The sequence below is a fragment of the Brachyistius frenatus genome, unplaced genomic scaffold (genome assembly GCF_029030835.1).
Source record: "Brachyistius frenatus isolate BFR_SWC_R1_liver_20210118 unplaced genomic scaffold, ASM2903083v1 Contig_86, whole genome shotgun sequence".
Classification (NCBI taxonomy): domain Eukaryota; kingdom Metazoa; phylum Chordata; class Actinopteri; family Embiotocidae; genus Brachyistius; species Brachyistius frenatus.
The window spans coordinates 217,084-240,307 of NW_027210685.1; the positions used below are offsets into that span (position 1 = coordinate 217,084).

The 23,224-nt window shown below is 40.0% G+C and overlaps 1 protein-coding gene across 7 annotated transcripts in view; it reads left to right on the forward strand.

Annotated features, from left to right (window-relative positions):
* Positions 1 to 12,285, forward strand: part of mtss1lb (MTSS I-BAR domain containing 2b) — a 71,750-nt gene extending 59,465 nt beyond the window's left edge. For 4 of the 7 annotated variants that reach the window (XM_069709854.1, XM_069709855.1, XM_069709858.1 and 1 more), the window contains 6 exons: positions 113 to 389; positions 613 to 687; positions 3,385 to 3,540; positions 4,065 to 4,247; positions 5,620 to 5,785; positions 6,303 to 12,285. In XM_069709854.1, coding sequence (XP_069565955.1) covers positions 113 to 389; positions 613 to 687; positions 3,385 to 3,540; positions 4,065 to 4,247; positions 5,620 to 5,785; positions 6,303 to 7,186 — 1,741 coding nt within the window. In that variant the 3' untranslated portion in view covers positions 7,187 to 12,285. The remainder of the gene's footprint in view (positions 1 to 112; positions 390 to 612; positions 688 to 3,384; positions 3,541 to 4,064; positions 4,248 to 5,619; positions 5,786 to 6,302) is intronic. The other 3 variants (XM_069709857.1, XM_069709860.1, XM_069709856.1) reach the window with 2 other exon arrangements.
* Positions 12,286 to 23,224: the final 10,939 nt, after the last annotated feature.

Below are 23,224 nucleotides of genomic sequence, written 5' to 3' on the forward strand. Positions count from 1 at the left end.
GCCTTCACTCCACACTGGGAATCATCGCCTTCATCCTACCTTCACATTCCTCACGCCTCCATCCCTCTGCCCTCCCCCTGCTCCTCTACATCTCCCTCCCTCCCCCTCGCAGCAGTGTGAACAGCGCCCACAGTAGTGCCTCCCGTTCATCAGGGGGAGGTGGCAGTGGTGGTATTGGTGGAGGCTCCCAGCCCCACTCACCCACCTCCTCCTCCTCCTCCTCCTCCTATCGCTACCGCAGCAGCCTGCCGCACCAGCCTCTGCCACCAGGGGGCATCGCCGCCCACCGCCTCAGCAGCGTCTCCTCCCATGACTCCGGCTTCGTGTCCCAGGATGCTAACATCTACTCCAAGCCTCCCTCGCCTATGCCCTCAGACATCACTAGCCAGGTACAACTGCCTCACTGTACATGTATGTGCACAATCTGGATGTTGTTAAGTGGTTAAAATGTTAGTGTCCATTCGCAAGCCTTTTTAGTTGGCTCTGCGAAAAAAGAAAAACATATATATTTAATTTGTATTTGGACAAGTGTGCAATGCACATACTGTATGTTTGTCTTGACTTTTGATGAGTTTTTGCCAAATCGAAACAAAATGTTTTTTTTTGCTGTAGAAATCATCCAGCTCAGCATCGTCAGAGGCCTCAGAAACATGCCAGTCAGTCAGTGAATGCAGCTCCCCCACTACTGTAAGTATTATTATTCCTACATATAGTCCTTAACACTGTGACACCAATATAAAACCAAATTAATTATTATTAAAAAAGAATAAAAGTGTGAAAGAAATAAAAAAGAAAAGAAAAGAAGAGGTCCATTTTATTATCAATTAATCCTGTAATCAATGCGTTTTATATTTTATTTAATGTTTTTTGGATAATAAATACAACATACTAAATTGTAAAGTCGCTTTTCATCAATTGTTGATATTATCTTAATCATTTGTATGTTAAAACCATCTGGATGAAATTTGTTTTTATTTACAAGTATAATGGAAGCTACAGAGAAACATGTTATACAGCAGGCTCGTATTTAACCTGGTCAGTCTTTGATGCTAATGCTGTGAAGCAAATTAGTCCAAAACTCCTATTTTATTCTTAAGTTTTGATTTGGCCCTCTTGCTTTAAGGTGTGTCCAAGTACAAGACTGTCATCAAAACAACAGAAAAAAGAGAAATGTATAAATTAAAATGAGAAAGTCAGATGTGTTGCAGCCTCACTGTGTGCCTGAAGGTTAATGCCAGCTCAGTTGTTTTCATTCCTCCATCTATCAGTGTCCGTCTGGGGGTTTAAACCCACTGATAGTTTTCTATTCTATGTTTTGCAGTAAGTTTGCTCGTTTATCTGAAGTTTCATTCTGTGGTTTCATAAATCCATTATTTTAAGATTGAGACTTTATTAAATAACTTTTACATTTCTAAACATTTTTCATTTCATTCCCAGAACTGCTTTTTGGAGGCAGTAAAGAACTAAAACAAAATGTAATTTCTGGTCAAATGGAGCTTTTGCTAAAATAACAATATAATAATGATGATTGTAACACATGCTGTTTGTAAGGAAGTTGCATTCACTGACGTAGCAGCAAGAGTTTCATGGATTTCTGAAAACAGTGTGAGAAGTTGTAATGGCAAGAAAACAGTAAGGCAAGCCTGCAACAGAGCCGACAGCAGCAGCTCTCTGTGGACATAATGGGATATCCAGGAAAGAAGCATCAAGCAACATCCAATCAAACCCCATTAATTCACTAAACAAGAGAACAGTGAGGAAAATACACCTTAAATATGAGGAGTCGGTTGAATTAATGCATTTCATCAAACGTATTCAGTAAGAAAGTCTCAAAGCGATCTATGTTTTGCAGGCACATGGAGTAAAGTTGTATCATCCGGAGCATAAACCACCTGCTCAGTTCAGTAGAAAATGTAGTATTTGTTAAAGATTTACAACACTTACACCTTCCGCTGTTCACCAACTCAGATCAGGTCAACAACTACGCTTGGAATGCTTTTTCTATACTTTTTTTTGGCACTTTAACTGGTGGAAGCGCACCTTCATAAATATCTCCAAAACCAGAGGTTCCTTTTATTTGTGTTTGTGAGCTCATCTCTTTCTCTTTCATCACACAGTCTTTGACGAATGTGCGCATCTGTTTGCAGAAGAAGCACAATTATAAAAATGATGCTCCCAGAGCAAAGTAAATATTCATCTCTAAATTTAAACAGCAGCTGTTATCCAGGACAGCTTGCATATATAACTGGCTTTCCTTTCATTTGCTGTGAACACAGCCATCTGTGATCTATTTCTAATTTGAGTGACATACTGTACATTGTCGAGATGGATTGTGTGCTCCACTTCCACTGGTTACCATCACAAAATCTTGCACAAACACCATGGCGGTAGCCTGATATATTGTTTATTTATACGCTGTATATGATATATATATATATATATTCTACACCTACTAGGAACCACAAGTAAGCCTGCAGTCTGAGACCAAAGTGTTCTTGTTCATGTTGGAGCTTGTTCATTAGTGGCTTAATTAATGGCAAAGAAAGAGAGACAAAACAAAACAAGGTTATCATAAAATAGTGTAAAAGAGCTACTGGCTATATTCTGCGTTACAATGATGCAGAATCACTACACTGAACAACCATCACGGCAAAATTTGAAATAGACACGCCGATCCACTACATTCAAACGTGGGATTGACACGCTTTGGCCAGTCTAGGTGTGACAGTTACAGTTTTCCTGTAGTGTACGGAAATGAAACCTGCTGCATGCGTAGAGCCATGTGATTTACAGGAAAAGGAAACGTTTCGCTAAAACACGTGGTTGGGGTTTGACAAAAAACATGGTTGGGGTTAGGAAACAAAAAACAATTCAACAAAAACATTTTCACCTCCTAGAATTGAACCTCTTTTTCCCACATGGCTGTCCGTGTTGATACTGGGTTGCACCTATAAAATCATATCAAGCTAAATTTGAAATGTATGATTGGGTCTTCTTTAACTCATCCCCATGATCTTTCTAACATAACGTAGCTGTTCAATTTAGGCCTTCTAGATGTACTGACTTCGATCTTACACTAATTACTCATGTAGTCATTGTGATGCATGGGCAGCAGTGTCTTTAGATACTTGTGTGTTTCTCCTCTTCAGTTTCACACTGAGAACTTGGTGTGTGTGTGTGTGTGTGTGTGTGTGTGTGTGTGTGTGTGTGTGTGTGTGTGTGTGTGTGTGTGTGTGTGTGTGTGTGTGTGTGTGTGTGTGTGTGTGTGTGTGTGGCTTTTCCTCTCATGTGTTTGGCCCAGTGGTCCCACAGCTGGCTGCCTCTCTCTCTCTCTCTCTCTCTCTGTTTCACTCTCTGATGACATGACTGTCTCTCGTCCCGCAGTTTGGCTCGTCCTTCGCTACCTTCCGCCCCGCTCTCTCTCACTCTGGCTCCACCAGGCCTCTCTCTGTCATTCTTCCTGTTCCTGCGTCCCCACCCTATAACCGCCCCCCTGGATCCAGCTCCTCTTCTCCCACATCAAAGGTTCCTATGTGGAAGGTTTGTTCTCCATCCGCTTCCATTTCTTCAGTTGCACCTTCTTCCTGTTCCTGTTTAATAAGTTCCAGTTCATACATCAGTTTTATTTTATTTTAATTTTCACCATCTGATTAACTCATACATAACCACATTGCGTTGTTTCCCTCAAATGTTCATCCCCACTTGCTGTGTGTGCATGCATGTTTAATTTAATTTTTATTTGATTTTATTTTATTTGATTTTACCTTATTTTATCTTATCTTATCTTTCCCTGTCTGACTGGTTTTGCAATCTACCAACTGGTGATTGTCCAAAACTAAGCAGGGTCAAAGTCATCAACATATACATGTTCAAACGCTCACAAAGGCCCCCGCCCACACACACTGACTTACACACACTCCTCCAAGCACCCAGAATCAACCCACCTATAAAGGCCCCCCTCTCTCTGCACTCAGATGAAGGGCTTCAAACTGCTGGATAGTGGACGAGTCTTGTGCTAATTCCTCCGACTTCTTCCTGTTTATTAATTCCACTCACCTCTTCAGGATTGGTCCAAAGCAGGTCAGTATGAGCAGCCCGTGGCTGCAGCGGCAGTTCAGAGGAGAAAGGAACCTCTCGATAGGCTGCGGGAGAACGAGGCGTCACCGAGCTCCCAGGGATATGCCGGGCCATCGCACTCTGACGACGGGTCCAGATCCAGGATGACACCAGCTACCATCGCTGCCAAGGTAACGCCTGGTGATGCTGACAAGAAGGCTGAACACAGCAAATTGTTTGGAGCGTACAGCGATGCATGAACATTCTGTGTGTTAAGTATGGCTCACGCTACGCCATGGTAGTCTTTGTGGTCAGTTACTACAAGAGCAATACATTTTCCAATTATTATTGAATACGTTTGATAAGCTGGGGATGTAACTCATCTAATCTGCCAAATAATACTAAGTCAGTAAAGAAAAAGAATATAAACTTGAGTGCTTCTGCTCTCAGAGAAGAACAGTGCACCCTCATCAACAGGTAGGTGTGACATAGATGAAAACATTTTCAGGCCCTATGCTGGACAGTATCAAAATATCTTGAATAAATACGGGCTAATATATCACAACTTCGTGTGTATATATATATATATATCAGTGCAGGTCTGCCTCCCAGGTTGTCTCAACCCACATAAACCTAAAATGATAAGAACTCTTATTCCACAGTTCTAAATCCACACGCCTTTGTAAATGTGAGCCCAACACACACATGCAATCACATAGGGGCGAACTAAGAGGAGGTATAGCAAAGAAAGAATTACATAATAACTCTGCTAACTACGAGAGGAAACCCCCTACTTATACAAAATGATGGCATACATGATGATATTAAATTTTAAAAGAGGGTTAAAACATCACATCCAGTAACATAACCACATAAAATATTCTGATGAATTCAAAAAGTAGTGTGTTTTTATGTACAGTTCTTTGTGTGTTTTGTTTACCTGAATGATGGTATTTTGTATTCTCTTTGAAGCTATCACATCAAAATGTTTTTCAAGACAAAAAGCAAGTTCACCCAAAATAAATGGGATGCACAATCCAGCCAAAACATAGTGGTGCCGTTTGTGCCCAAACACCTTTTTATTTTCCATGACTTTTTAATTTGCAACAATAGACGTTGCCAGCATGTAATTCAAAGCTGGCAATGTGGAAATAATATATTCTGTCATTGGAGCTGTGACAGCGTCCAATTTTAAAGAAATTCTCTTTTGGTCTTTTCATAAGCATTTGTGTTTCCCCCGGTCTCAATATAGCAAGCATTATCCCACATTATTACAATAAAAAAACGAAATATAATCATATGTAAATATATGACGTGTGATCACTAAATATATAATAATAATGTATTAGAAAAGCTGATGGTGTCTCCACAACTTGAGACCATGATGTTTAAACACTCACATCTAAGCGCTGATGTACATCATCGTGCGAAGCTGCTGATAGTTATTTGTGGAGCTCATAAAACTCTTTTCATATCCCACATGTAATTAACAAAAAAGTAAAAAAAAAAAAGAAAGAGTGATCAAGCATCATTCCAATGCAGCTTTTACGTCTTTGTCCTCAGCATGGAGAGGAGATTTCTCCAGCAGCCAGTGACCTGGCCATGGTGCTGACCAGGGGACTGAGTATGGAGCAGCAGAAAAGCAACAGAGACTCCCTGCAGTACTCCAGTGGATATAGCACAGAGACCACAACCCCGTCCTGCTCCGAGGACACCATCCCTTCACAAGGTAAAACTGTTATCCGCTTCACTCTATCGGAGCTTTTATCCTCGTTCACTCCAGGGCGCCCACATTTATTAGATTTCATCTGGACGCATTCATCATTTTATTTTTGGATATATCTCAGGAGAAGCATCCTGTTAAGGGAAGGTATCATGATGTTTTTGTAGTATCACTTCTACTAGAACAACTGCCTTTAGGGTGCAGTGTTATCAAAATCAGATGCAGTGAATTATCAATATAATCATCTAGGCAGCAGCTGCAGTTCATGATTGATGTATTCTGACTGTTTCCTTGACAGCAGTTGGAAAATGACTATGAAAATAAAATCAAAAAATATTAAAAGTGTTCCTGTGTAGATGTGCTGGCTCTCACTTACTCTACCCAAATACTGTTATAGCAGTTAACCCAACAATGCAACCACAGCACATTGTCGTTACTCTCTTTTCTTTGTGATGCTTCTTTATGCCAATTTGTTCTCAATCACTTAGTAAATTTGTAATTATATGTTTTTTCCTCACATTAGGTTCAGATTATGACTGCTACTCAGTGAACGGCGATGCTGAAGGTCCCGACGGACAGACAGAGTTTGACAAGTCCTCCACGATTCCTCGCCACTCCAACATTGCACAGAATTACCGGCGCATGATCCAGACCAAGAGGCCAGCCAGCACGGCCGGACTGCCCAGTGGAGTTCTTGGTCCGGGGGGTCATGGGATACCTGGACAGCCTGGCGGAGCCGGAGGAGGTGGAGCGGGGACTCCTGGTACTGCCACCATCCGCCGAACCCCATCTACCAAACCGGGAGTGAGACGCACATTGTCCAACGCGGGGCCCATCCCCATCCGACCACCCATCGTGCCTGTCAAGACACCCACCGTTCCCGGAGACTCACATTCACCTGGTGCAGGTGGATATGTGGGTGGGGGGCATGCAGGTGGCGTGCCCGTCCGTGTGGGTAGCGAGGAATGCGTGTTCTTTGCCGGAGTTGAGGATGCACAGGGAGCGCTTGATTACGTGAAGGCATCACCGAAGCGCCTCAGCCTGCCTAACACTGCCTGGGGATCGGGGGCAGCATTAGAGGTCTACGCCCAGCAGCACGGAGGCCTCGCCATGGGAACAGCCTCCAGAGCCGGATCAGAGGAGGATCAGATGATTGCGGCCAATCGGCACAGCCTCGTGGAGAAGATTGGCGAGTTGGTAGCCAGTGCGCACGCCCTCGGGGAGGGGCAGTTTCCTTTCCCCGCCCTCCCGGATGATCCCACCCCTCCACCGACTGGCCCCACTGACTCTCAGACAGGGACAGAGGGGGGAGGAGACGGGTCCGGCGACATGCTGACCACCATCAGGAGAGGAGTTCGCCTTCGCAAAACCGTCTCCAACGACCGCTCAGCTCCACGCATATTGTGATTGGACAGGAAGCGGGAAGAGGATGATGCTTGTCAGCCAATAGGGAGTGAGGTGTTGGTGTGGTGAAGCCCAACCACCTAGTACATACACAAAAAACGTAACCATGTAGGGAAAGCTATAATATAACAGAAGATGAATGAAAACAAAAACATACACAAAAAATATGTTTCAAGACACCATTAGAGTAAATGATATATAATATTATGATAATATTAACATTAATAATGTTAACCCATGCTGACAAATAAGTTAAATACTGAATATTGACAGGCTCCTAGCAGGCCACTATAACTTGTGTGTGTTGGACGCATGTTTGTCTTCTATACACCCTCACCCAGGGATGGAAAGACTCGCAGGAAAAACATAAAAAAAAAAAAAAAAAAAGAAGAAGCAAAGAAAGAGAGAAACACTGGGTTCTGTTCTGTTTGCCAACTTACACCCTTTCCTATCTTCCTCTCCAACTAACCCGACTGTCTGATCCCAGATGAAAAACTGATGACTGAGGGCGACTTGGTGGGAGGGGGGGGGGGGGGGGGGGAGAGAGAGGGGGGTCAGATGTGACCAGCTGGATTTGAACCCAGGCTGTTTCAAGCAGCAACACACTGTACTTATTGTCCCACTGAACTGAAGCTTTGGTATTAGCACGGGGAGCTAACAAGCCAGAGGGCTTCTCTGGTTCATCCTAATGTAAAAGAATCTTTAAAAAAAAATAGTGTTGGCATTGAACCGTGCTAGTCCCCCTTCCCCTCTCTCTCTCTCTGCATAGCGTGTGCGTGCATCCATGTGTATGCATGTGGGCAAATGTAAAATGTGTGTGCGGGTACATGTGATTGATTGTGTGTGTGTGTGCGAGGGGGGTGGGTAGAGCTCTGCTGCAGGACAGCTGGTTACCCAATGAGGGCAGGGCTTTTCTCCTGTGTGTTGTGCGTGTATTTTCTTGTTTATATTGTGATGTCCTTTACCTTGTTACCACTGTACGAGAAGTTACGAGACGTAATCCAGGCGTATAGATATATTCATATATATTTTCTAGAACCAGAGAGAAAATGTTAAATCAGAAATGGAGCAATAAATGTGTTTTATTTTCTTGTTTCGAAGAAGCGGATCAATGGAGGATTGTAGGTTCTCCTTTGTCACATTCAGGCAATCATCAGGAATGCTAAATTACACATCGACTGTGAATTCATGCCTAGCCAGTTTTGGCGTGTGTCTCTCTCTGTCCCTGTCTCTTTCTGGTGAATGAAATGAATTACAGAAATTTGAAAAAAAAAAAAAAGGAAAACTGTAAGCACTTTGATAGGGGTAGAGTATGTACAATAGCCAGTAGGTGTTGCTGTAGTCATACTGTATGATAGCAGGAGTGAAAGTGAGACAGGTGGCTGCATAAGACTGTGTCTTGAGGAAATTATTTAATTTGTGAAAGAAGAAGACAGGAAAGACAAAGAGGAAGTGATTAAGGCTGGTAGAAATGGAGTGATTGGTCAAATGAAGGATGGAATAAGGAAGTAGAGCAACATATTTATTTGAGAATGGACTGGGTGTCAGGGCTGTACAAACCATCACCTGCTGTGGATTGTGAAAAGCATTGAAGCTGTTATGGTGTGGTTGCACTGGTATTTGAACAACTGAGCACACAAAAATACACTGTACATATAGGTCAGACTACTTTTAAATAGATGCACAGCTTATTTTTTTCAGCAGCCATGCACATTCTTTTAGTTTCATCTGTCCGGGTTAAGATATCTCTGTTTGCCTCTTACCAATATAACTATTTTCTACTGTGGAAAAATACCTACACAAACTGTTAAGCACATTCTATGGCTTAAAGACAAGTTTATAGTAAACATATCACTGGTGAAGTGCATAAATATAGTTTTTTAATACTGTGAGTGCAACAAAAGGAATTAACGTCACCTCTATCGTATTAGATGGAGGCAGAGATTTCAAAATCTGGATAAATAAAGGTAGAACAAAAAAATAGCTCTTGTAGCTACGCAGCAAGTGATAAATATGTATTTTTATAATTTGGTTTCATGTTACATTGAAAGCTGTTTGGCTGTATATCCCGGTATCTAAAATTACTGTACATGACAAAGTAATCTTCACTCACGCTCGTGCAAATAGCAGCACACCAGCTCATCTAAAAGTATTGTCTCACCTATAAATACAGAATATTTTTGCAATATAGGCAAGGTAATAGAAGCCTTGAACATAGCAGAGCAAGAGTCTTTTGTCCCACATTATATCTTGCGTTTCATTTAAAATGACATCATGCAACAAAATCAGCAAAGACAGCAAACAAACAATTCAAAACTTGGGGGAACATGTCTATTTGGTGGCTTGCAGTGTTGGGCAGTGATACATTGTTTAGGAAAGCTTTAGTTTTTCAGCAAAGAATAAATTAACCAATTATGTTGCAGTTGCTAATCAACCGCTTGGGAGTTAATGTGTTTGCAGTCTTTGTGCAGTTTGATGGACACTTGACAGACAGCTTGGTGCAGAGATAGAGGGTGTAAACTGTTTTTTTGCACCTTTTGGTGAATCTAAACTTGTCTTATCACATCTTCTTAGCTGCGAGCTACCTTCTGGAAGCTTTACCTTTGCTCAAGCCTTCAGTTGGAGACTGGACTTCTGGAGAAGATGTGAGGTGTGGCTGTGCAGCCTTTGAAGTTGTTGAAAAGCCCCTTTGTTGAAGCCTGGCCAGATACATAAAGGACGGTAACAAGTACTGTAACTAACTACCATAGAGAAATGTGGGATGAATAATTGATCACAGTTTTTTAAGTAACTCGCCTAACGCTGCCGACGAATGAGCTGAAAACTAAAAAAAAAAAAAAAGTATTTAGACCTTCATCTATTTAGAAAATCAATGTATTGACACTAACCAGGTTCATTCATTTATTATGGTGTGAACACAACACCACTGTCTATAAAAAACAAACAAGCAAACAAACAAAATCAGCAGGCTCCAACAGCTCAGCCCAACTCAGTTCGGTGCAGATAACCAGTTCAGCTCAGGACACGGCCGTATGAAAGGATTATTTATGAACATTTCCATGCAAGAAAAGGTGAAGCTAGTTTGAAATCAGATTTCTGAAGTTGAGACGTAGAGAAAACGATGTATGGGATGAGCATTTCACTGCCTGTTCATACAATATGTACTGTATGTGCTGTACTTGTAAAAAAGAATCAGGCGCACAGATTTGGTATGAAGGTTTGTCAGAAAATACTACATGAAATATTCAGTTTGTTTTATTTCCTTCTACAGTACTGTTTGAATATTTAGTCTTACTTTTAATTAATGTACAAAGAAGAAAAACCTCCAATTGTAACACAAACTACTAAGCTGTGTAACATATGGATGTAGGATGCGTGGGCCGAGAGTGAGTGTGTCCTTGTTTGGCTGTTGATCTGTAGGCTAGTGAACTCTTCATCAACATGTCTGTACGCTCTTCTAGCAGTGACCTGCAAATAGCCAGTGACATCAGTTCTCTTACATGCTCTTTTTCTCAACATATTTATTAATTTTTAGAGAATTGCTTCGGACACATTTGTGGCTGTTTAAAGAGAACATAAGGATCATTTAATTCGAAAAGACGGAGAGGGGGGGGGTTTGCATTTTAATAACATTGTCTACCCCTGTGAGCACATTCTTTTGTTGAAGTGCTTAACCCAGGGGCTTTGTTATTGCTTGCGTCTAAGGGGGAACTACTGTATGTGTGCTGTCGCATGCTGTTTGCTGAATCTGACTGGATGAGAGGGTGGAAGGGGTAAGCGGTGGGCTTGGACTCCATTGTCAGAAAAAAACACATATTTTGAATGAGAAAGTGTTCATCTGAGGAGTTTGAGGAAGACCACCTTTCAAGGTCACACTGTACATGAATCTACATGCTGAATGTACTACAAGGTGAAGGGGGACATCCGACTGTACGTGTTTGATTTGCTTGAACTATTGCAATGTCAGAACTTTGTTCTTGTACAGCTGAATGAAGTTTCCACTTTAAACAGTAGGAAAGCAATACAGGGGTAGTGTGCATGTATGTACATTCACAATGATCCATTGTGGGTATCATAAAGGAAAATACCGCTGTTTTTTTTCCCCACCATGGAACGCTTCTGTTCCCCATCTAAAAGCTACTCCCCATTGCGCTGCTTTGATTTGAAGTCTAGAAACCCTTACAGCTATCGATTCCACTAGTCTGAGTGTGTATGTGCTTGTGTGTTAGTGCAAATTAAAACAACTGAATTCACTGCCAGTTATCTACAGTATGTTATTGCTTGAATAAAGGGTTTATAAAGCCCTGCAGAACAGACGCTGCTGCTTAATTCCAAATGATGGATAACAACTCAGGACCAGACAAGGAATCAAAAGCTGTAAGATTTTCACATTGAATGAGATCAAGACAGTCTGAACAGAATAAACTGCATACTCCCTGTCTTTCAACAGCCTCAGCGGCTCCTGGATGTTTCTGAGATGAGTGTAAAAAACAAAAAACAAAGAACAAAGCTATTTTCCTTTAAAATACCCAGGTAACAGCACAAAAAAGAATCTAACAATAATGTTTTTAACATGCTAATTTAAGTGTGTACTGAACTAACTGTCTGAACAAGCTGAAATAACTGCTACCGTGTCAATATGTCCATTTTATGAGTGTATGTGCTTAGAAGTAGGCCTACTGGCAAATGGGTAAAGATGGCTTCTGCAGGCACATAGACAGTTGTACATGCGTGCAGGCATGCGTGCATACACACAAACACACATATGCATATATATATATAGGATACACACACACAGCAATCCTTTCTTTCACAGCTGAGATAACTCACGCAGTTCTGCAGCTTGTAATAGAACAAACATTGTAGAAAGTGACATTTTAACATTAATTTCATAATTCGGTCAAAAGCTTGAAAACTGAACTGTCAGTGGTATTACTACATTTTAATTTCTTTTGCTATTAGCTGTCTTGTTGCTGAGCAGTGCTTGTGTGTGAGCTAGACAACATCTTTATTAATACACACATGAAACATAGTGCATTTCTTTCATGGTAGTTACATACAGTATGCATACTTGAAAAAAATAAAAACAATTATGACTTTGACATTTGTCCAAATAGCCCCAAAAGTTCTAGGTGTCTACCTATGATTGATATGACCTTACATAGATTATTAACTGTTGAAAGATTAGTTTGACATCTTGGAAAATACTGTTGTTCACTTTCTTGCTGAGACTTAGATAAAAAAAAAAGACTGATGCGACTCCCCTGTCTGTACATTCAATATGAAGCTACAGCCAGCAGATGTTGAGCTTAGCTTCGTGTAAAACCTGAAAGCAGAGGGAAATGCAAACCCTTGTCCAAAGTTAATATCCCACCGACCCACAATTTTAAAGTTCAGTCATTACACATTGTTTGATCAAAAACCAAAAGACAATTTGAGGTTTAAAAATGACAAGTACTGGTTTAGTGGGACGTACTGTGGCCAGACACACTCCCTGCAGTCCAGTATCCGTACTACCATACTATTTAGTATGCCTGAAAAAGATGTAGTATGTGCCAATACATAGTATGTTAAATGTAGTGTGCCAAAAGTACCAGGATGTCCTGCTACATCCGATCTATGCAGGCCACCATGCTACTATAGCTGTTCTGAACCACAATCCTCTGTGCGGCGAAAGATACGTCACATCGACTGAGTCACCGAGACAGTTGGTGGCGTTAATACTCTGCTTGAAAAAGGAAGGAGGAACAGAAGAAGAAGAAGATTTAAAAGGAGGCCAATTGAATCATCTTTCATTTGACTTCAAATGCTGCGCTACGGATTGCAACGGATATGAAGAGGGTCAAAGGTCAAGGCACATTTTTATGATGAAGCAGTATGTCCCAATTGTATACATGCTACATGCAACAGTACATACTTTTTAAGGGTAGCTGTAGTATGTACTAAAAGTAAAAAGACATAGTATGTGATTTGGAATGCAGGGACTAACTTCACTGATAAGAGACTCCAGGAAGGAAGGAACCTAATAACGTTTACAAAATGTTGAACTGTTCCTTTAACTTTTAATTAAATCATGGTTACGTTACTTTTTTTGATGATTTAACTGCAGAATGATTGAGATGTAAACACTCAATAACACCATATTCTGAAGAGCCCGGAGGTGTATGAAAACAACCAGTTTAACAATTATGGAGTTTGCCTTTAAACACACTTTAATCAACTTGAGAAAGCAATTTGTATCCCTCTAAACCCAGACGTTTTACACCGGTGTATCCCTCTTCTTCTCCACTTCTCTGTTTTCTCCATCTTTCTTTCCTTGCACTTCTTAAACTCCATCCACGTTCACTGATCAGTCCACCCAGGGACGCCGCGGAGCCGACAAATTAGAAAACAACACTTGTCATAATGGGAGTCCCGTTGGCTGCAGTCTGTCTCTTTGCCTCACAGCCCATCAAAGCTAATGAAAATAATTCTCATGAAGTCTTTATTTGCATCACAGTCCACAGTGAATACACACTCAGCTCTGTTATTATCTATATTTATATGTAAATGATCTCTCTGTCTGCCTCCCCTCCGTTCTCCTCCTCCCCCTTCTCTCTCTCTCTCCGTAAATTGTGTCAGTATGCGTGTGTGCAACAGTTCAAAATGTGGGTGTGTCGTAATGCCCAGCGGGTGGTATCGCTCTGGGTCTGGGGTTCGCTGTTCAAAGTGTTGGAATTGTTAGCTGGGGTACACGTCTCCCAGGTGTAAACAGTAAGACGAGCTGGTTTCAAGGAGAACAGATGGATGTCTAACTCTCCATGTCAATGCTAGATTACATTTTAATTAATTTCAGCCTTTTTGAGACATCTTTTTGGCATCATCTCAAAAGCAGCTTATGTTGCTTTGATGGTCTCTCGGTGAGCTCCTGTCAAAGAAACCCACCACATGCAAGTGCGAGCAGTAATTTAACATGTAGTTAGCCTTTTAGCTCGCATTACCTTCACAATAAACCTGCCAGTTTTTAAAACCATCAAAATCCTCCATGTAAATAATTAAAACATATCGCTATTGAAATTTAATTAAGTTAAACTGTCTGACTCAAAATTCCATTGGAAGGGAGATTAAGCCTAAAGGATCTAGTTGAAGAGTTGCCACTGTGACTACAAGTGGTAATTGAAGCATAATTGTAAATGCTAAAATGTGGGTAAGATTAGCACACTGAGGGAAGAGTGGTAAAGTGAAAACACTCAAGTAGTCATCACTAAAATGGAAACATCTGTTTAAAACCACTGCCGTCAGCAAACATTAGTTAGTGGTAAAACCAGACCAAGTAAGGCTGTGATGGCAAAACGCGTGAACTTAAACATGTGATAATATTCTTCATAAAAGAAAGGCACAACGTCCTTTTCTACCACATGATCTAAACAACCAGCATTGCCACTGTGAGAGTTTTGCTTTTGACTCCAATGTTCTGTGGCTGCAAGACAATGTTGGAGAAGACAGGCAACAGTCAACATTTCATCATTTTGTTGTTGAGACATAATAGATTTAAAACTGGAGTTCAACATAAGCTCAGGTTGCCAGTTGATGATTGACGATGATGAAACATTCAGCCATAGTGAACTTCTCTCAGTCCCAAAACATCTTGATCAGACACATATCAGTTTCCGTGGTCACTGGGATTTAAAAGAAGTTGGATGATTTCCACTTCTTCATTACTTCTGATCAATTCAAATATACACTACAAACTTCATCCATGTCCTAAATGTAACTCACTTAAAAAAATCAAATGGACAATGTGTTGTTCTTTATCTGCCTGATTATAATAATAAAAATAAAAAAACAGTGCTGACAGGTTGTTGCGTAATTATGATCAGACCAAAATCATGAATTTGTCGTACATACAACCCACTCTCGAAGCCATCTGCCCAAGTTATATTGAATTATGGACTTTTTTGTATGTGTGTGCGCATGTGTGTGTGTTGCACAAGGACATGTGGTTAAGACCCCTACTGTTCCTCCCTCCCACCTCCCACTCACAATCTGTCAATCCTTCCTGCTGTCTAAAACTACACACACACACAGACACACACTTCCACACGCTCGTCTGAAGCAAACATGACTAAGGTGGATTCTTGGAAGCGACATGAGGGTCCACTTAAGTCCTTTAGGGGCTCATGATGTAACAACCTGCAACTTTTTGTCATACAGCCATACAGAGCAGAGCGGGCGGAGTGGCCTCCTGGTGCCACCTTCACTGTAACTAAATTGAATGTCTTTCTGTCTGCACTCCAGCTCTCGCTCGCTCTCTTTCTCTTCTTCTTCCTCAACAGCCAACATTGAACTCTCCAATGAAATCTCTACAAAACTCACCGCTGAGGCATTTTCTATGGGGCTTTTTTTTGTTTTGTTCAAAGAATACCGTTGTGACAGAATCAGCACCTGCTTCATCTTTCTGTATAAACCAATCTCTTGCACCCTGGTCTTGTCTTTCTCTCTCTTCTTCCTTGCCCCTCTTCAGCTCTTTTTTCTTTAATTTATTGTGAATTGATTTTGAAGGTTGTTTCGCCTCTGTCGCTGAGGATAAAGTTTTCTTTTCTGTCTTCCTTTTTGTAAAATTTACCCCTTTTTTGTTAACTTTAGTCACTGCTAATGTAACAAAACGCACTGTGATGATTCCAGTATTAATAAAAGTTGTACTTAAACTGTGTGCTGCTGTGTAAAGCGGATCTTATTCAACACAAATGGTCAACTATCCACACAGTTCAGTGTAGGCAGGGAGAAGTGATTCTAATGGCCACTCAGAGGCAGAAAGGTTGATGTTAGTCAGTGAACCAAAGAATTATGAGAAACTGATGCTTTCACTGCGCAAATTCTGTACGATAAAACTAATCAGATTCCACATGACAGAGTTACTGTATCATTTTTACACATTCAGTTTAAGCGGATATTGTAAAAAAGCATTCATTTTCAATTAAAACTCATTTTAGAGAGCACAGTACACTCACATGCTCACAACCTATATTCATTTTAAAGTCAATCTGCAGTTGATATTAAAACATCCACTTATTCAATAAACGGCCATTTGTGTTTAAAAAAAACCTCTTCTTTGAAAAAAAAATCATTTTGTTCAAAACACTATGGTGTGTAAGCATGTGAGACTCAAGATTATAAAACACCTTGTGTATTGATTTGTATTGATTTGTATTTTTTTTTTCTTCAAATTAGACAATCAACTCTTTCCCTCAAGTTGGTCTTTAACAATGTCCTGGCGTCAAAATGTCAACAAAATGAGACATTGTTTCATCGTATTTTTTTTAATAACAATATGCTGGATGAAAATTATCGAGGTTAATGTTACTGTTTGTCTGTTTATTTTATTTTCACAGCAACATGAAGCTGTGTAGCTACAGTATATTACAGTTTTAGTTCAAAGGAGTTTTTGCTTTGATATTGTTGGTTTTTGATAACAACAGCTCTGCAAACAAAAGTGAACCTTAAGGCTAATTATGAATTAGTTTGTGTTCCATTCATGAAAGAGATCATTTAAAAGCAGAACCGAAAAATGAAAATGACAAAGTGGAGACAGTGTGGGCTCTGACTGGAAGGATGGTCAAAATGTGATTCAAGTCCAAAGAGAAATTAAGGTTGGTGAGGGAACCTCGTACAGTTGCCTCAACCAAGATCTTTCAAGACAAAAAAGATTTTTGACACAGGATGCCAGAAAACCTCACCAAAGCTCTCCGTGGTAAAGGTTCAGCTGGTGAGACCACAGCTGGAGTTACGACTTCCGGAAGCTGATGGATGCTGTAAAAGTCTCGAGTTTGTCCCGAATCTGAAAATGCTGAAAAATTCCCACAAAAATTCTACAGATGCCATATCTGTCCATCCACTCAGTAGGCATCAGTATAAGAGTTTACAGTGTAGAAACATGTAATATGATGTCTACGCTGAGATCTGACATCTATAATTGACTGTATTGGAAAACCTGCCATATACACTCTTCCCTCGTCATCATCCAGTGAGGATGGATGGACTTTGGACTTTGAGTGACTTGATACTGTTACAACTTCTTGTTGCATCGTTGATGCTGGTGTGCACATGTGAAGCCATACAGGGAGAACTGAGAACTCCCTTTAGAGCCATCACTGCGTATATCAGAACACAGACTATGCTTATGTAGACTTTTCCTATAATTAAATGATTGATGCTCCTTATGTTTGAGCCCATACACTTAGCATGCATCCACGGGTATAAGATAGTACTCGCTTTAAGCCTCATACACTCTTTGGTGTGAGAACTGATTGCCCCTCTACAGATGCACTCTTGATTGTGCCACAATGAATCTCTGAGCTCTCTGTGCTTTTGAGCCTTTAGTGCAGAAATTCCCACACATATATTTAGTGCACTTCTAATCTATAAAGATTACAGGCAATATAGCTTAATCTGCTTCATATAAGCGACCTGCTCTAACTCCAGCTCATAGTTTATCATTTATTCATAATGCTTATCATCTATTTAAAACCATTTGCTTATCTATTCATTTCTTTTTCAGAAACTAGATGTTTTCATTTAAAGCTCAACTACAGTATGTTATTCATATCTGGTTGAATGTGTGCTTGACATCACGTCTTAACAACTGTACGCGCTTTGTGTAAAGGATCAAAGAGAGGCCATATGATGAAAACGGTATAAGGAGATGTTTTTGCTCCCTTTTTTCACGCAATATTTATGTTCAGTGTATTGCGACATGTTATAAGAGTTACTCCGCGGTTAAAACTCTCAGATTATGGAACACTGACCAATAGAAATGAGTTTTTAATTTCACCATACCAGTTGTGTTAGTGTGTTCTTCTTTGAGATAGCAATATATTGCTAGATATACGGTGTTTCATGTGTTCTTTAAATCCTGAGAGACTGCTGAGAAGGACCCATCAAGCAGGAAGAGAAGCTGTAGTTCATACAAGGAGGATTTCTACTGTTCTGTCGATGTATTCTTTGCCTTCTTTTATACTTTCATATCACATCTTGTTTTAGTTTAGATTACGTAAATAGAATGTAAGACTAGAAGTACATGATGAACAGCCAAAATGTGTTCATCGTGTTGAAAAAAAAAGAGCATTAGAGAAGCCGTGGGCAGTTTTATGTGGAAGCACAGACACTGATGAGGCTGCCAGAATTAGAGAAACTAAACCAGCTCCTGGTCACACCTCAGTGCACTTTGAAGTTCTCCCAAGTGAATGCTGAGTGTGCGGTCTGCACTTCAATTCAAAAACTGCCCTTTTTCCAGGTCATTGGCCCTGACAAAGAGCTGCAGATCACTCATGATGGTGGAAATGAGGCGAAGAAATGATATGTCTTCTACTGCATGCTGGTAGGGGGCGCCCAAGACCTGTAACTCACCCATGCAGAGGTGAGTCTGAGGCAGATGGAGCAGTGATGATACATTCTTATATGTATGTAGATATGTCCGACATCTGAGCTGTTCAGAAAGACTTCAGACAGGCAGACAGTTTATACTGTCTTAAGCAAGCATGAGGACGACTTCAGGTGGCTTCAGTTTCTTAAGAACTGATGTTACTAATAAATTAATGACATGCTTTTTTTCCCTTTTTTTTTTTAAAGTAAATGCTCCAAAATCCTTGATAGAAAATGTGTTAAAGACTCAAAAATATCTCTCTCGTCAGGCTTGAAATCTTACAAAACAACTTTCATTACCTTGTGGGGAGATTTATGTTCAGTTTCCAGCAAAAAAAACAACAACAAAAGCTGCTGCTACAGGTCATTCATTATCTGCTGAGATTCAGTGGATAGTCTATTGGTTAACTAAACCAAATCTTGACAGCTGGTCTTCATTAGACAGAAAAAGGACAGACTTCTTTTACTTAACACCTACTCCCACATTACCAGCATAGAACTGCACAAAGAAGTTTAATTAAAAATAAGTGGGCCACAATTAATCTGAGGGAAGTATGCTTCATTCAAACTCACAGCAGCTTGAGACTGTAAGCCTGATATACTGTGTGTGTGTGTGTGTGTGTGTGTGTGTGTGTGTGTGTGTGTGTGTGTGTGTGTGTGTGTGTGTGTGTGTGTGTGTGTGTGTGTGTGTGTGTGTGTGTGTGTGTGTGTGTGTGTGTGTGTGTGTGTGTGTGGTTGCGCGCACTCAGCTGAAACGGTAGTGAAGTGAGTGGGAATGTGTCTTTTCTGCTGTGTCCTTCTCAAAGTGGTACCCTATTAATTAAATGTTTAAATGGTGTGGTTCAGTGTTAGCAGCACTCGTAGCAAGCTGCTGTATGACATATTGAAAAGTCCTTCCCATTGTTGTGGTTTATTCATAGAGAAGCAGCACAGACACTGAGGATGGGTGATGTACAGAGCATTCAGAAATTATTCAGACTACTTTTTTTTTTCAGAAGTTATGTTGCAACCTTATGACAAAATCATTTAAATACACTTTGTACACTCATCAATCTATACTCGACACCCCATTATGACAATGTGAAAACAGAATTTTAAAACATTTTGTAACTTTATCAAAAAAAGTTAAAACTGAAATAACATTGCTTGAAATGTTGCACAGGTGCCTCGGTTTTCTCCTGACCATCTTTGAAATGTTTTTACTCCTAGGAATTTGATTGACTCATGGTTTGGAAAAGCACACACCTGTGAATATATGGTCTCACAGCTGATAAAAACCAAGCCAAGGGGTTAAAAAAACTACCTGCACACCCCAGAGACAGGATTTTGTAAAGGCACAGATATTGGGGAAGGTTGCGAAAAAATGTCTGCATCATTGAAAGCTCCCAAGAGTGCAGCGGCCTCCGTGAATCTGAAATGGTCGAATTTTGAAACAACCACAGGCCTGTACTGCAAAACAGGATTGAGGGGTAATGAGGTAACTTCAGGTTCAAGTTTGGGTTTTCAGGGTTTGTCTGAGGGGCAGTGGTCCACTTCTTACTGGAATACATCGCGTGATAACTTCACTCCAAACCAAAGCTGCACTGGAGCAGGTTCAATTTGAGATTAAGGATTAAAATGTATCAAACCGCTGCCAACTGACCAATCAATTCTCTTAGAAAATAGCTCCACCGAATCCTCAATGATTGGCGATGTCAAGTATGCAGACAGTGAGAGGATTTCTTGAAAGAGAAATAATGTTCAGAGACTCTTTGGCTTTCCCTGACGATTTCTTATATGAAATATAGATTCCGTTTCATTGCGCTTTTGTATACTGATATGATCCTACCACAGAGACCGATTGAAGTGTTGAAGCCTTGTACTTGTTATTTTAGATATGAAAGTAAACTTTAACGCTTTGAATCATATTTTTGAAGTTATTTTTCTTATTTGCTCAACGGCCTGTTTGACACCACCTGGCAGGAAAAAAAAATTAGGCTAAATTTGTCACACAGACCATAATAATACATCTAAGATACACTTAATAGAATATACATATAAATATATTATAGTCAGATATACTTGTTCTCAAATTATGCAGCAGTGACATTACAAACGTTTTAACTTGTACATTCACACTGAAAACTGTCAGTGTAATTGTTGTTGTTGTAAATTGTCCTTGTACTTTTGGCGCCCACATTTTTGGAGAAAATTTACGTCAAACAGTGTAGTTACTTTTTACTACAGTTGATGCTCACAGTGTTTGTTGCCGCAAGTTTTATGCGTGTAAAGGCTGAAACACAAACAATCTGTCGAGACATCCAGAAAGTTCGTCACATACAGGCAGAGAGATGAAAGTTTCCGGCAAGCTCAAAGTTTATGTGTCAGTGCTCCAATGTGAAAGCAGCCTGCAGCCACACCCAGTCAACTAAATTACCGTAACTTCTAATTGTTGACCCATGTTTGTTAACCAGCTGATCGTTATGAGTCTGTGTTCATTAATTCAATCTGAAATGGTCAGAGCATCATCTGAACTGTTGATCAGAAACTCACTGTTTCAGTTTTACATCACTCAGAGAAGGGGTGGATCATTACTGATGAGGAGGCTGCAGGTAAACTGTGGCACAGAAAAAAACATAGCCAAAGAAAAGTCCTGTTTAAAATAATGCTGCTGCAGTTTGCCCCTCAAGAATGTTAATTTATATACGATACTGTACATGTTGTGGTGTTTTTTTCTCTCTCTTAAAACAAATTAAAAAATAACCCATCAGAGGATCATTATTGGATCAATAAGCATTACAAGTATCATTAAAATCTTAACAATATAAATCCCTGTTCCTTACTTACTGTATGTACAGGAAACTCACAAATCAATTTAAATGATTTAAGTAATTTTGTCATATCCTTATGATATGTCTTTATTTCTCGTACCAAATTATAGAGTGGTATCAACAGAGTATCAATAAATATCGGTAGCGATAACCCACTCCTACTCCCACCCACCCGAGCCGATTGTGAAGTCTTGGTCAATCCACAACAAAAAAAAACAAGAAAAAAAAACCATTGCAGACTAAAGTAAATCAATCACGAAGCGGTTCAACAAATACCTTTATGTCTTAAAAAAGCAGACCTGATATACTCATAAATCTTGGAACAAGGACAGTGGAGGGTCTTGGACCACCTTTTGTGCTGAAATGCTGCCTTCATCTTGTTTAAGGAGATCTGTTTATGAAGAAGCACAGATCTTGTACAGACCCGTCGCGTGCGTTCAGTTCTCTGCAGTGGAGCGCAATGGCATGATTATGGGTGAAATAATTCCACTAACATGGCTTAGATATCACAGAGCAATTAATTACCTACCATTTAGGTTTGTAGGACAGAAGCAGAGTAATCAGGTTACAGTTTACAAATCCTGTTACGAACACAGGTCAGTTTGAACAAATTGTGGAATGTTAAGTGCGACTTTGGTTTTCACAGCAGGATAAAAACCAGACTGGACTGAGGACAGTGCTCAGGGAGCATTTGGAGACGTGTCTCCAAATGACAGACATGACGTAATGTGACATGTGACATTAGGTGCATTAGAGATATATTCTGATAAATTTCTACAGTGTCCAAGATTTGATTTGATTCCTGTCTGGAAAACGTTGCGTCTCACAGTCAAAGGCGCACCCTAAAGGTCATCTGATAAAGAGACCGACGACTGACGGGATAGACCTGAATTAACCCTCATTATAAAATGCCTTTGATGGCACAGTGGAAAAGGACAGTAGTTAAATCATGTTTATAAAGGCATGGCTCTATTTTCAGGTCATCATGTACATAACTAATCTTTGAATCAAACAAGGTTGGAATGCAAGTTTATTGAAGTGATACTTCACCCAAAAACAACCAAATTCATATAATTTTTTTCCCCCATTTATACTTAAGTGCCTAAATAAAAGGTTTTCATTGCATGCCTTCCCTAAAAAAAAAAAAAAAAAAAAAAAAAGTGGAAACAATTTCTCACAAAATATTGTTGATCTGGCAACACACAGACCAACAGATTTACAGTGTGGTAAATATGTTGTGTATGTACATCATCCAAGTCTCAGTTGTCCAGTTGTACGCTTTGCTCTTCCCAAACATGTTTCTTTGCTATAATATTGCTTTAGAGCCCATTTTCTTTCCCGCGGTTAGTCATCCCTTATCAACACTCAGACATTGCAACAAAATTTGGAGTCAAATTTCTTTATTAAGGAATTACAGTGAAAACTTTTTCCTTGAGGCTCACCATGCAATACTGGTAAGACTACTTGACTAAAAAAAGGTTTTAGTTGAAGTGAGCCTTTTAAGTGACACGCAACACTTTACCATCTTGACAGCGACTGTTTACATGATTTCATTGTATGGAGAAACATATATTTAAATTGGACACTGGAATGATTATAAACATGATTGATTTTAAGAGCACATTTACTTATCAATGACTCTCTCCAATATTTTCTATCACTGTACACACCATCTTTATTGTAGTTTCATCAAAGAGGCAATTTGTTTTCTCATATTCTTTGAATATTTGGTCTCCATCTGACTTTGAATTCAGGTTGCTTTCAGACCAGCTGCTTTGACGGTCCGACAAAACAACTGCATGACATTCATACAGGGCACCTTCATGGTATA